This window comes from Chelonia mydas, chromosome 3, assembly GCF_015237465.2.
Source record: "Chelonia mydas isolate rCheMyd1 chromosome 3, rCheMyd1.pri.v2, whole genome shotgun sequence".
In the NCBI taxonomy this organism is placed as follows: Eukaryota; Metazoa; Chordata; order Testudines; family Cheloniidae; genus Chelonia; species Chelonia mydas.
This window is the reverse complement of record NC_057851.1, coordinates 47,281,147-47,296,459: the sequence shown is the minus strand read 5'-3', so window position 1 is coordinate 47,296,459 and position 15,313 is coordinate 47,281,147. Positions and strand designations below refer to the sequence as shown.

The window sequence follows — 15,313 nt, the reverse complement described above, 5'->3', positions numbered from 1 at the left end:
TCAATAAGGACAAATGCAAAGTGCTCCACTTAGGATGGAGCAATCAGTAACACACATACAAAATGAGAAATGACTGCCTAGGAAGGAGTACTGCGGAAAGGGGTCTGGGGGTCCCGGTGGATCACCAGCTAACTATGAGTCAACAGTGTGACATCATTGCAAAAAAAGCAAACACATTCTGGGATACATTAGGAGTGTTGTAAGCAAGACATGAGACATAAATCTTCCATTCTACTCCATGCTGACAAGGCCTCAACTCAATTATTGTGTCCAGTTCTGAGTGCCACATTTCAGGAAACATGTGGACAAACTGGAAAAAGTCCAGAGAAGAGCAACAAAAATGATTGAAGGTCATGACCTATGAGAGAAGTTTGAAAAAAATGTGTTTGTTTAATCTGGAGAAGAGAAGACTGAGAAGGTAAGTTTGGCGGACAGTCAAGATTTCCCACACTCCACCACAAGCACAGGGTAGAGCAGCCACATTTCAGGAGGGCACTAGGAAGTCGGGGATATGGTTGGTTGGACTCACGTATACATACTGCAGTGTGGAGGCTGGAGCCCTGGGTTTGGGCCTAGGTTAGAAAATTGTTAACCCTAGGGTTGGTAATCAGTGCAGATGCTCAAGCCCTGGGTTCTCTAACCCAGGGTCATAGAATCATAGAATGTCAGGGTTGGAAGGGACCTCAGGAGGTCATCTAGTCCAACCCCCTGCTCAAAGCAGGGCCAATCCGCAACTAAATCATCCCAGCCAGGGCTTTGTCAAGCCTGACCTTGAAAATCTCTAAGGAAGGAGATTCCGCCACCTCCCTAGGTAACCCATTCCGGTGCTTCACCACTCTCCTAGTGAAAAAGTTTTTCCTAACATCCAACCTAAACCTCCCCCACTGCAACTTGAGACCATCACTCCTTGTTCTGTCATCTGCTACCACTGAGAGCAGTCTAGATCCATCCTCTTTGGAACACTCTTTCAGGTAGTTGAAAGCAGCTATCAAATCCCCCCTCATTCTTCTCTTCTGCAGACTAAACAATCCCAGTTCCCTCAGCCTCTCCTCATAAATCGAGTGCTCTAATCATTTTTGTTGCCCTCCGCTGGACTCTTTCCAGTTTTTCCACATCCTTCTTGTGGATGGACACAGTACTCCAGATGAGGCCTCACCAATGTCGAATAGGGAGGAATGATCACGTCCCTTGATCTGCTGGCAATGTCGCTACTTATACAGCCCAAAATCCTGTTAGCCTTCTTGGCAACAGGGGCACACTGTTGACTCACTGGCTTGAGTTCCTCTAACTGTAGGCTTACGTTGAAATGTAGACATACCCAATATGGCTTAAACCTCTGTTTGCCAAGTTTCCCAGCAGTAAAATGAGCATCATAATTATGGCCCACCACTGTAAAGTGCTTTGAGATCTGCAAGTGAAAGGCCTCATTCTTTCCTCACACTATTTTGACATCAGTGCAACTCCACTGTATGTAATGAAATTACTTCTGATTTGCACCAGGGTAAGCGAGAAGGGAATCAGGTGCAAAGGTTGCACAGCCCCAGCAACTTATTACCTTTTCATGAAACCTACTGACATATTCCTTTTTGAGGCATTTTCAGATGTATCCTAAAAGCTCTTAGCAGTGTAACTCTCAGGTGCTGCTAAAAGCTTGTGGTATGTGATGTGTTAAACTGTGATAAGAGAATAAGAGCCTTTAAGATTGGATAACAATTATGTCCTCACCTCAAGTACATGTCAATATATTAATTTCACGTCTTTGTTTCTCTTAGAGGACGTGGGGGTGCAATTCCTCCTCCCCCACCTGGGCGAGGTGCCCAAACACCTAGAGGGACACCAGTGACACGTGGAGCACTCCCAGTTCCTCCTGTAGCTAGGGGAGTTCCAACCCCTCGAGCAAGGGGAACTCCAGCGGTCCCAGGCTACAGACCACCCCCTCCTCCAGCACATGAGGCCTATGAAGAATATGTAAGTAACTATATATTTTGATAATTGATATGAGCCAAACTGCTTTGGCAACTTACAGGTACCTCTGTATTTGAGGACACTGGGTAGGTCCAATAAATGCCTACTCTGTACCACATACCCTTCACTGGTGGTTATACACTGTGCATGAAAAACTGTGATTTAAGTGACTGGAAATCATTTGATGGTATCTTTTAATTTTACAAGTATTAGCTATGGACAGGAATAGGCTGAGTTATCCCAGCTATCTTTATATTTTCATGGGCGTATGTCTTTGCAATAATTAAATATAAATGAATGGAGATGGGAAAAGCACACAAAGTTATTTCATCAATATATTCTTAAAAGATTGGGCTCATGTGTTGTGAAGACTGATATTCAGTGTTGTCTAAGCATTTAATTTGTGCTATGAAAAAAATGCATTCACTTGTCTTGTTGAGTTGCTTATATGATTTTACATACATAAAACACTTAGGAATTCTTGACAAAAGGTGTTTTTAAAATGTGTGGTGATATAGCATACATATAGCACTCTAAATACGTATGCTGATTTCCAGAAATATAAAAAAGAAATCCAGTTGAAAACATATCTGGCCTAGTTTTTATAATTCTAAAAAAAGTTATCCTAAACTTTCAAAGTGGGCTTTTGAAATAACACAAGAAAGGTGGGTGCCTAACAAATGAGTAATATATTTATTCCAAAAAGCATATAAAAGACATTCTTTATTGTAGGTTAGTTCTTAAAAAATAGAAGGCTGCACCTTTGTGGAAAAAATAGCAATTTTTTGTGTATACTTTTTATGCTTTGGATTACTATTCTTTCATTCTTTTATAGTTTATTGTTTTCTCTATTTGTATTCAAAATTAAGAGTATCATGGGTACAAGGAGGACACATGCAAATTCAAACAATCATCAGGAAAACTGAGGCCATAATAAATATTTAATAAGGTATTGAAAATAATTATGTTGTAAACATAAGGTCTTTCAAATGATCCTTGTTAATGTTCCCACCTGAAACTATCACGATAACAACAAACACTCAAATAGAGGGAAAGTATTATCAAATATAATGTCCGATTTTTTAAACTACAGTAATTAAAAATGTAATACGAACATTTCTTCCCCATCCAATAGTCGTGATATAGAACTATCAGTAGGTAAATCAATAAGAACATAGTTTATAGACAATTCAGAAATTAGAAAATCTCTGAAATCAGAGGAAGGAAATGTGGTAAAAGATATTCAATGTCATAGAATCATACAATTACAGAATATCAGGGTTGGAAGCGACCTCAGGAGGTCATCTAGTCCAATCCCCTGCTCAAAGCAGGACCAATCCCCCACTAAATCAATACAAATCCCCCACTAAATCAATAGAGTGTCAAAACGGTTTACCAGTATCTCATGCATTTTTAGAGTCCAGATAAACCACAGCCCCTTCAGTCAAGGTGAAAGACTATGATATTGATTGCAAGTGAGAAATGAGGATCAGTTCTTTGTGTGCTACTACATATACATATTCCACAATTGGTGAGAGAACATCCAGTGCACACATTGGAGAATATTTTAGTCTCCAGTATCTAATAGGGCAGTGCATGTGCCCATCTTCTTCTCGTGCATTCCGAGGATATAAAGGGCAGCGTATGGGGTCTACAAAGAGAGATAGTACCAAGTCAGAACAATTGCACTCTTTGAATAGTACTTTCACTGGTCTTCCCTTTCATTCCAAGTCTTACCTCTGACTCCAAGTAGCTGCTTATTTGTGTCAGCAGCCACAACTTCGGACACCACTTTTACTGGCGGGCTAAACCAGTTAGAAGGTAACTATGAGGGGAAATGTCTTTCCCCAGCATACTAAGTCTACTTTGTCCAACCAGATGAATGAGACCTCTAGGTTGAAGGGCAGGAAAGGCACTGCAACAACATATTGTGAAATATGTAAGGCATGGCAAGGCACAGCAGACATCAATGGCTATTCACTGCAGCTAATGAAGTTGCCAGTTGTTGTGACCTTTTTTGCCACTGGTCTTCAATTGCAGCAACTGGGAGTGTGAGATTGCATCTGAGCAACGGTCTTCGCATTTAAATATCTTCAGACACAGGCATTCATGCATCATTAAATAGAAAGTCCTACACAATGGGCAAATGGTGAAGTGACAGTGTAGCCTATGTGACATCTGTTCATGACCTTTCTCCTCGCAGATCAGACTATACAGCCACAAGAACACAGGAGATGCCATGATATCATTGTTGGATATGACAGATAGCCATACCCTCTGATGCAAGCACAATTCTGACTCATTCCACTGGGTCTTATGGCAGCTAGCAGGTTCATCAGCCAACAGGCACCACCACTTCCACCAGCTTCAGGCCTCGCTGTCCTTGGTCTACTGCCCAGGCAAACGCCACCTGGATAAGATGGTGCATCTCCTTCTCATGGTCTTCCAGTCACTGGATTGGTGGAAGGGCCAAAGCAATGTGTGCAAAAAGAGACCCACACAGTCCCAATTCACCTTCAAGGACCATAATCACAGAGACCTCCACCTTCAGGTGGGGGGCCAATATAAGCAATCTCACAGAGCAAGTCTTAGGGTCTATAATGCAGAGGGCTTTGAAAACCAATGTTCTAGTGCTCAGGGCTGTATACAAGGCATGTGTGGCCTTTCTTCTGGATATTTGCAGTCAGACAATGCTGGCCACATCAGATAATATGGTGGCAGTCTTCTACCTGAACAGCCAAGGGGAGAGGGGGGGCTAGAGGTGAGGACAGATTGCTATTATTGTGTCAAGAGGTTATCTAACTATGGTACTTAGCCATAGAACACAGCATTATCCTGGCAGAGGTCCATCTCCCATCTTCAATCTATCAGTTTGTCATAGTTCCCATATTCAGGTATGCATGGGGCAATTAGTTGAAGTTACTGTGATCAGAGTGCCAGATCAGCTGCTGTTGACCAGCACTCTGTCTCAACCTCTTACAGCATTTCTCTTAGTGTGACCCTGTAGGAGACGGCAAATAAAAATGAGCTCTGAGAGTACTTCAGTTGTTCAGCATCACCTTTACTGATGAAGCCTGTGAGACAGGATTGCATTCCTGTCATTTTTTCATTAAGACACTTAAGATTGCTTGGTTGAACCTCCAGTTTTTATCATCTGCCTGAAATATAGTGGTAAAATTAACAATCTTACAATATTTAAAAAACAAGGTGAGACTTTTGGAGGCTATTCATAGTTGGCTTCAGGTCACATTGTGAAAGGCATTTGACTGTGAAGCTGCCTTTTACCTCCCATGATTCAGAAGCCATTTAGGAGCTGTGGTATTAGTTGTCCTTCACTCAGCAGATGCTGGTTGTTCTTCCTTTTGTTTTGTAAAGAGCTATAATCAATTTCTGACTGACACCTAGAATGAGAAACCTGCTTCATCACTTCCCCCACACCCCCACCCCAAAAGCTAGGAGCATTGGCCAATTTCAGTTTCAAAGCTAAATAAATCCATGGCTTAAATTTATCTTAAGATATCCAAGTTTGATTTCAGTTTCCACTCTTGGAGTAAACTGGGAGGAGTTCGCAATATGTCGGACCAGAACCAGTGCCCATTGAAGTCAGTGGAAATCTTTCCATTACCTTTAGTGTATGTTGGATCACGTGCTTAATGCACTATTTCAGCTGAAATGAAAGCACAAAATTAATTTACTCTACCAAGTTTCCACTCTACCTAAGGATCAGATGGTGGAATATCAGACTCCCCTGTAAAATGTTCTCTTGTCCAAACAATAAATATGCCTCATGTAAGGTTCTTTCCGCACACCCAACAAATGGCTGAAAGCAATCTATTCTTTAACATGATCACCTACTTGAATTTAATCTGGTGCAGACATGTCCTAGGTGTCAATATTCTTACTTTCCTTTTACCTTTAGAACTAAGTAAACATATCTCTTGATAACTACAAAAGATATAGCTTGTTTATCTTTTGGAGTGAGTGCAAAACAATGCTTTTCAGAAAGTCCCTAAAAAGAACCACAGGGAATGAGATAGATTATGCTTTTAATGTCGCGCTGTTCTTCCGCTGTGATGCACAGTTCATGCTATTTAAAATGAAAGAAAGCAAATGTCACATTCAACTGTTTACTCTAGGCTTTAATGGTTAATTATGTATTTCAATAGTTTTCAGACAAACTGGAACAAATATACTACTGTTTATTCACTAGCAGCACAAGCAATGAATAGCCTAACAATAGGGGACACATTGTCACCTTTTAACATTATTTGAAAAGAACAGCTAATATTCTTATGTGACTATGATTCCCAAACTGTGCTTGTGGAGGCTTTTGCTTAACATTTAAGCTAAAACCTTTACGGTGTTGAAATCAATGTATCTGCCACAACGTAGAATGTGGATAGAAACTGAGTGTAAAGACCTTTACTTCATTAAATATTTGTATCCAACTCAGTGCCTTAACCAATGCATTAAATGGAGATATTTATGCCTGATCTTGCCTACTTTTAAAGTAAATTGCAACATTACTAATGGATTTTGATGGGAAGTGGGGTCAGGACAGTTGAGGAGAAATATTTCAAGTCAAATACATTTAAAAGAATGAAAAAGATTGAACACAGTTATATACAAATATGAATTTATTTTACAAGTTGTAGACTATCATTTTCTATAGTCCATTTGTTTCTGTGTCCATTCTGGCTGTTAAAAATGATGAAAAATCTACTGAGACCAAAGATTACCTGAATAAAGCTGAAATTTTAGACAAGGGAATCTGCATGGCTGACCAGCATATTGATTAAATATGGTTGTTTAGCTATTATGCCCAAGGCACTTAAAGAGCTAAGCTATGTTCAACTAATATCTTCTGTGACTTGAAAAACCAAATTGTATTTTTACTGTAATAGCAATAAACAGTGTGATGATTATATCATCGGGAAGACTATATGTTGGACTTTAGAAGAACATTATGAGTGATAGTTTCATGGGTGTAAAGAGATCAAGCTAAATTCTTTTGTTAGTTGTACTCACACCAGTGTAACCGAAAGGAGAATTTGGCCGACAAATGTAACAGATAGATTCACTTCAAACAAACAAACAAAAAACCACATAAAAATAGAATTAAGAAAAAACAGAAAATGTAATAAATTGGTTCGTCTCTAAGGTGCCACTAGTACTCCTTTTCTTTTTACAGCTCAGCAGTGAGCCATCGATGTCTAAATACCTGCAGTATTAGAGGTTTCATGCTGAACTGTGTAATGTCCTGGTTTGTGTTGAGATTCCAATTTCCTTATCACACAGAATAATGACTGTTAGGAGCTTTCCCTTCACCCCTCCTGTGGTTCTTCTCATGTAGACAGAAACAGAAGACCCGAAGCCCAAAGTGCAGGCAATGCAATGTTTATTGGGGTTAGTTTCAAGCAAGCCATAGCTCTGACACCTCAGAGCCTTTTCCCAATGTTCCCGTTCTCTATACCCCCTCTTTCTTAGTGCGCCCAAATATACCTACAGTGCACGTCCATGGGCCCTTACAACTTCTGGTCATATTCGGTTTTGGAGGGTCATGAGTTTGGGGGCTTGGTACCACCTCTTTTGTATCCCATGGGAAGGGTAAGGAGTGATGTTGTGCTCTGGCCAAGGCCAGAGTTTTCTTTGGCTTTTTGTGTTCCATATACGTTCCTCTCCATCCCCCCTTGCTCCTCCTAACTGGTTGCTTGACCTGGATTTGAGAGAGGAGTCAGGCAGCCTTCCAGTGTATGCTCGTATATTATACTCCCACCATAGCCAGTAACACTTTAGCTCTATTCCTTATCTCGTTTCACCCCATCTGCTTGTGGGCAGATGTAATATACTGTGTCTTTTTTCTTTGTTCACATATGTTAGTAAGGATAATAGAGTATCAAAAGTCAACCCCAAAATTCTATTCCAGACTAACAAACAGGCCTATATACTACCAATACAAGCCAATGGGACTGCTCATGGAATAAGGTGTCAATTAATTTGAGTAGAGATACCTGAATCTTCACCTTCATGAAACTGTCACAGCCTTAATATCCTTTTTAAAATAGACCTTGTTCAGTGAATTTCTTCGTCTGAGACTAATGATTATTTGTAGTTCATAAGCAAAACTTCAGTCACAAAATTATATACGGTAATAATCTTATGTCTACATCCCTGCCACAAGAACTCAAAATATTTTTAAAAGTGAAATCCTAACTATTTCCACCCATATTTTTCAAAATGAATACCCTTCCTCACTGAGACATTAGATGCCAAATTTCTAGCTCAAGGATTTCATTTTTTCCCCTGCCAGACATAATTTAGGGCTAATAATGCTAATACAGCAACAGCCTAATAAATATTTATATTCTTGTATAGAAATCTATATGAAGGGCAGATCTCAATAGAATATGTGGCCTTCACTTAGTCATGTATAAAAACACACATACTATACATCTACATAACATAATATACCATTTGTTGACCAAACACAATCCAAATAGCTAATAAGGATGTTATGAACAAAAATAGTTTTCCAATATCCATTAGTTGTCAAACAACTGATCACTTTGCAATTTCCCAGATAGTAAACAATCTGTATACAAAGCTATTTTTTGGCTACTAATTGGCAAAACACTATCACGACTTTGTCTCAGACAGTTTTCTGCTTTTTATGATAGGTTTACTTGCAAAAGCTTGGGTGGTCCAGAAATGAGGATGTTCATTTCAAACTTTATCTGAACATTGTTTAAGAAATAAAGTTGTAAGGCTATTGTGAACAGGCTTTCTTTAGAGAGATCCATTTGTAAATTATTTCAGTAGGGATGAAAAATCACACAAATAGTGTTTCTTACAACATTTTGAAATGTTTCATCTGGTTCTAGACCATGCAGAGGCACTAAAAATGTTAACATAATTTTGGACTATAAAAGCTTAAGGGTTATCCAGGTTAATGAAACCAAAAAGGACACAGACACACACAGCAGAACCTCATTAATCTGCAATAATGAAGGAAACCCAGTGTAGATTGTTGATGCTTGCAGACTAGTGAGTACCAGCATCACCAGACAGTTATGCGATCCTTAGTCTTGTTTCAGGTCATTATAGAGAGCCAGAAAAGGGACTAGGCCCATCACTGAAGCTTGACATCACCCACACCAATCCTGACACCACGACATCAACAGAATCTTACTGGTGTGTGCTTCAGGGAACTGCAAACCAAATGTTCATGTTCAGGACAGGTTTCCAGTTCATTAAATTGCAGTTTAAGTGAGGTTCTAGTATATAATACAACCACATTGCTGATTATATAAGTATGCACAGTTCTTCCTTACACATCTAGTTAATGGGGTATTACTGCTCTGTGTTTTATGTTTACTTATAAGTAATATTTACTGCAGATTAACATATACACTACACTAATACAACTAATACAACTAATACAATAAATTATAGTTCAGGAATCCTATTGAATTAGAGCACTTATGGACTGTTCAAAAGAGTACTGTAGGCATATAGAAATCTAAGAAGAAGTGGATGTTTTAAACATAGACGGTTGTTTCCTTTTACGGAATGTCTTTATCATTTATGGATCATATATCTTCGGCACTGAGTTTTGTTCATGATTTGTTGTCATCTAACAACTTTGGAAAAGCTTCTTATGAAACAAACCCCATTTTAACCAATTACCAGTATATATTGAAGGCAAAGGAGTTACAGAATGCACATTTACTTCATTGTTTGATGAAAGAAAGTGCTGACAGGCCTTTTAGCCAATTGCCTCTAAAAATGAACGTAATGGTCACTCAGGCTAATCAAAAGAGAGGAAAGAATATTTGGTCCAATAAAAGGCCTGATAAGTATAGCATTTTTTCTGTAGTCAATTTTCTCTCTGAGTGTATGTAATGCATTTGCAGCTGCGGGTTTCAGTTGCATTTAAAAGATAGCCTTGCACTTAGAATGATGCGTATAGTGTATTACTACTGTGGGTGCAGAAATCCATTCTCTGTACTAACAGTAATGCTAAAAAATTTTCTGGCATACAAACAAGCTGAAAAATCTAATATTGTCTGAATTTCACACACACGTGCACCACCTCTCCCCAAACACACACATACATAAACAATGTTTATGTGGGTCGAGATTTCAGAAATACATCCATGATATGTTGACATAGATGTATGCACACCTGTCTGTCTTATCTATGTCAAATGTATGCTCTGATCCTGCCAGCTAATCCATTTGGAAAGACCCTTATGCCCGCTGGAGCTCCACTGAAGTTAATGAGGTACTATATGGGCACGGGGGTATGCTTGCAGGTTCAGGGCTATAGTGTCTGTCTGTCTCTGTCTGGAAAAAAGTAGAAATGTAAAGTGTTGGAGACAAAATGTTTTTAAAGGAATAAAAGGTTTCATCAAGACAACTTTACTGGCTCTCCTTTTCAGCTTTTTGGCAGTTATTTATATTTTCTGCGTATCATCCTTGTACCAAAGATATTGATGCACGTTGTCATTTTCTGAGGTTACTGAAAGTGCTTGGTCCTTTACAAATAGAGAGAAAGAACAACTGTTTGATTAAAGTAGGTTAGATAATCTCGATTATGCATGTCCCATATGCTCAAGTATGGCAGGAACTAAGAGTTCTTGCTGTTCTTTAAACTTAAATGTTTAAGCTGCTCTGCCATTCTCCTGTGATTATATTTGATGGGTTGAAACAGATTATTTTAATTTCAAGTCCCACCTGCCTTTTTAATTGAAAGGTAGGCCTGTGCTTCAGCACACTGTTAAACTGAGCATAGCTGCAGGTGGATACTAGCAAAAAAAGTCTGTTTTTCAAATGTAACTGTTCAGTGGTAGTTGACAGAGGCCCTATGTAGGGTGAGAATCTTGCTAAATGATTAATGAGCTCAGCTCCTAATATTTGTGTGTGTCTCATGTTACCAACACTTTAGAAAGCTACCTACTTTTGCTGGTACTATCTAATTTTACTCAATCGTATAGAGTAGCCTTAGTATTGTATATTTTAGATAGAAGCAATGGGATGGAATTAAGACTGAGAATTTAGGATAAATATAATAACTTTGAAAGAGAATGGTAGAAGTCCCATCACCTGGGGCTTTTAAAACTAGACTGCAAACCACTAAAAAATGTTCAGGAGAGAACAATCCTGCATTTGCAAGGAGAAGGACTGAATGATGTGGTGGGTCTTTTTCAGCTTTAACTTCAATAGTTCCATCACTCTTTATTGCTTGTGTTAAAGTATTTGTGTCATTCCGGGAAATGTTATAAACCCAATGTCAGATAACTAGTTTCATATGGTTCTCAAGTATGTTCATTTCTAAAATAATCTGAGCTGTTATATTTTACAAGGGCTGCAGATTTAGTGTATCTTTTAGAATTGAAGTAAAAATGTTTTGAAAATTGATCTGGTTATAAACCTTAGCACCTCAGATTTGACCTGAAGGCCTCTTAGCGACATGAGTAATCAGTAGAAGAGCAAGATTCAGGGTAATGGTTCTGAGGCAATAAAGTGGAAGATTGGAGAGGAAAAATATTCTTCCTCCACACAGAATTTCTTTCACCTGATGAGAAGATGGTTGGCCAATTTTTCAGTAGATTCTAACATCACTATGGCTGCTATTGCTGAGACATGGCTAATATCATTTAAAATACATAGCATTTTGATGATAATTCTCTTATTTTGTAAGTGAATGTTGTCAGATGAATAGAGCCATACTGACCTCCATGGAAAACAGTTTTCTCTATATCTCCCAGAAGAGGTACAGCAAAAATAATTTCATGTCATTATTACTAATGTCTGGGCCCAACCCTGCAAAGTACTGAGCACTGAAATAAATAAGAGGTAAGGATATTCATCGGTCATAAAATTGGACTTATTTTCCCAATAATGTTCTTCAGTGGCAATCTTTAATCTTTGCATTCATTCACTCCTTGAACTCTTCTAGAATGTCCAGTAAGGGTCTGTGATAAGAACATTTATCCATTAGGAAATCAGCTAATTCTCACCAAATGGCTGTCAAACGTTAATGATTTGACTGAGAACACAGCTGCCTTGAAGTAGAAGGTTCCATATCAAATTAGCACTCCTCTAAACTCTCTAGTCTCTGATCCTTGTGTTTTAGGACTTGCCTACACAGGGACGTCCAGTAAAATTAATCTGAATTAACTAAAGGTGTGAATTTGAAGTGGATTAATTAAACTGCATCAAGTCTCTGCGTTGATACTGTAATTCATAATTAAGGTGGATTTAATTTGGTTTATCTTAATTTACTTTGGAAGTGAATTAAACTAAACTGAATTAAAGTCACTTTAATTCTGAATGAGGGTGTTCACACACATACATCCTTTTCCACTTCAGAGTTCCAAACATTATACTGTATACTGAAGACATTTTTCTTAGAGTTCAAATATGGGACCATTATTTTTGGTAAATATATACATTTGTTCATGTATGTAGACATTCAGGGCTGGCCCACAACAGTTTGGCACCTGAGGCAGGAAGCTCAAATGATGCCCTCATGCCCCTCGCTTCGGTCAAAACTTTGAAAGGTCTCAGTTCTGCCTTCTTCCTGTTCTACTCCTCTCATGGTACTGCTCTGCTACCTACCCCAATAAAGGAGAACTAACAACTTAAAATGCCTTGTTCAAAAATTTTAAGGAACATTTAACTTTCAAATGCCTGAACAGCATATGTAATTTTTCTTGTCTGCATAGTAAACACTGGCATTTTTATCTGTTTGAATAATCAAAGTGGTGCTTTCTGCGCCTTCTTGTTGCAAAGATTTGAACTGCTTTCTGCTGAAGGTCCACAGTCTAGGCCAGCTCATGCTCTATTGAGATGGTTGCCAGGCTAACCAGCCTTTCCTGTGTCATTGTGGAGCGTAGATGTGTTTTTATTAACTTCAGCTTGGAGAAGCTGCATTCTCCACTGGCAACTGCTACAGCAAGTGTTAGAAGTATGCGCAGAGCAACATCAGCATTTGGAAAGAGGGTGGTCATCTTATTTGTGCACTTATATTCCATAACAGCCTTTGGAATTGATCCCGCTGAAATGTACCTTGAAAGGGCTTTCAGTTCATCACCGAAATCACTTGCATCAATATCATCATGTGTCAACACTGTCTCTAGTGCCCTGCATTGCTGGTGTAGGTCTTCTTCAGGTATAGTGAGGACTTTTGGAATATCATACAACATCCCAAATGTACTAGTGTGTTCCTTGAGTTGCATGAAACATTCAACTGACTGTATTGCACAATCTAGCACCTGGTTAAAGAATTCAACTTTGAATTAGAATCATAGAATCATAGAATATCAGGGTTGAAAGGGACCTCAGGAGGTCATCTAGTCCAATCCCCTGCTCAAAGCAGGACCAATCCCCAATTAAATCATCCCAGCCAGGGCTGGGGTCTCTTAGGGACATCCAGTAAAATTAATCTGAATTAACTAAAGGTGTGAATTTGAAGTGGATTAATTAAACTGCATCAAGTCTCTGTGTAGATACTGTAATTCATAATTAAGGTGGATTTAATTTGGTTTATCTTATGTTGTTTGGGGTCTCTTAGGGATTATCCCATGCCTCGTAATCAAAATGTCGTCTTCTTCGGTGACTCTTGTATTCTTGAATGGGTGGGAAAATAGCTTCAGTGCGAAGTTTCTCTGCCAATTTCTGTGAACTCTTCAGAATGTTTTGAAATCCCTCATCTGACCAGTAAGACTATAGGTATGACTTTGCTTTATCCAATTGTTCCATTGCTCCAGATATATCAAGGTCAACACCTTGGAGTCTCTTGCTTACAACATTTATTTCAAACAGTATGTCATGCCACAACACTAAGCCACACAGAAATTTGAAGTTATGTATGTTTTTGGTGATTCCATTTCCCTCTCTCACAAACAGTTCATAACATTAACCTCCATAATGGCAACTATGGCATCATCTATCTTCCCAATTTGGTTTTTGATAGGCTTTATCGCCTCCACTCGACTTTCCCATTGTGTTGCACTCAGTGATTTCAGTGTCAGAGAGGATGTTCCCAGATGTTGCTTCAAAATTTACCATCAATGAGTTGATGCAGAGAAAATTACATACATGCTTTGAATTACATTAAAAAATTCAGCAGCCTCACTAGAAGCTGATGCTGCATCACTGACCACCCAGTTCAATGAATGAGAATTGCATGGGACAAAAAAGCTCAAGGGTTTAACTCAGATCTGTGTCTGCACTCCTCTGTTCTTTCCTCTCATGTTGGCGCCATTATTGTAGCCCTGACCTCTTATGTCAGCTATCGCAATTCCTGTATCTTCCAGCTTTTTAAGAAGCACATTTGTCATACCAGCTCCTGTAGTATCAATGTCAATAAATTCTAGAAAATGCTTTCTGGCTGTCACCATTGCAGGGACATTTTCACTAGGTTCTGTTGTTGTTACAAAATGCACCATTAAAGTAATTTGTTCTGTATGGCTGATGTCAGGTGTGCAGTCCAGAATAACAGAGTAATATCTTGCTGACTTCAGATCTGCCACAATCTTCTGTTTGACTTTGTTGCCAGTAACTATATGATCTCATTTTGAATTGTTTTTCCAAGGTAGTGGTGTGTGTACATTTCTTGGGTGGTGACTCTTCTGACATGCTCCTGGAGTACAGCATCAAACTCAGACATCAGGGCCACAATTTTAAGGAAATTTCCATTGTTTGGCACATACAGCTGATCTGAAGTGCCACACATTGCTAGGTTGTGGGTAGCAAGCATTCTCACAATGGCAATGAGCCTTTTCAGAACATTTTGCCAGTAGATAGACTCCGATGCAATCTTCTCTTGATGCTGATCATCTATGGTGACCTTTAACCTTAGTCTCATCTCAAGCTCTTTCCACCTGTGGAAAGCTCTCTGGTGATTTGCTGCCTTCTCATGGCATGCCAGATTTTTCCAGTCCTTTGTTCCTGTAGAACCCAATGTGGCTGGAACATTAGACTGGAAGAGTTTGCAACAAAACAAGTATGCAACATTCTGGGTTTTTGAGTACATAAGCCATGGTCTCTCCACTTCGTCACCATTGGGGATTTCACACCAGTAATGTGTTGGATGGAATCTTCTATTTTCATTGTCTTCGGGGAACATGAAGTTTTTCACTTGCTGTGGCCCATGCAGTACAAGGAATTCCCCCAGGCTACTGCTCAAGTGGGTCCACAGTCCTGGATCACTTAAGAAACTAAACTCAGCAGCAGCTGTTTCTTGCACCTCCACCACACTCTTCTCTGATCTACACTTTTCTTCAGGAATGTGTATGGTTACATCCATTTGAGATGGAGATATGGATGCTGCAGTAGCTGC

General features: G+C 39.1%; 1 protein-coding gene across 4 annotated transcripts in view; it reads left to right on the top strand.

Moving 5' to 3' along the window:
- KHDRBS2 (KH RNA binding domain containing, signal transduction associated 2) overlaps positions 1-15,313 on the top strand; it is a 621,327-nt gene that overhangs the window by 397,264 nt on the left and 208,750 nt on the right. For all 4 annotated transcript variants that reach the window (XR_006289433.1, XR_006289434.1, XM_007059891.4 and 1 more), the window contains one exon: positions 1,773-1,968. Coding sequence is in view for 2 of the 4 variants with exons in the window: in XM_007059891.4 (XP_007059953.1) it covers positions 1,773-1,968 (196 nt within the window). In the remaining 2 variants the exon portion in view is untranslated. The remainder of the gene's footprint in view (positions 1-1,772; positions 1,969-15,313) is intronic.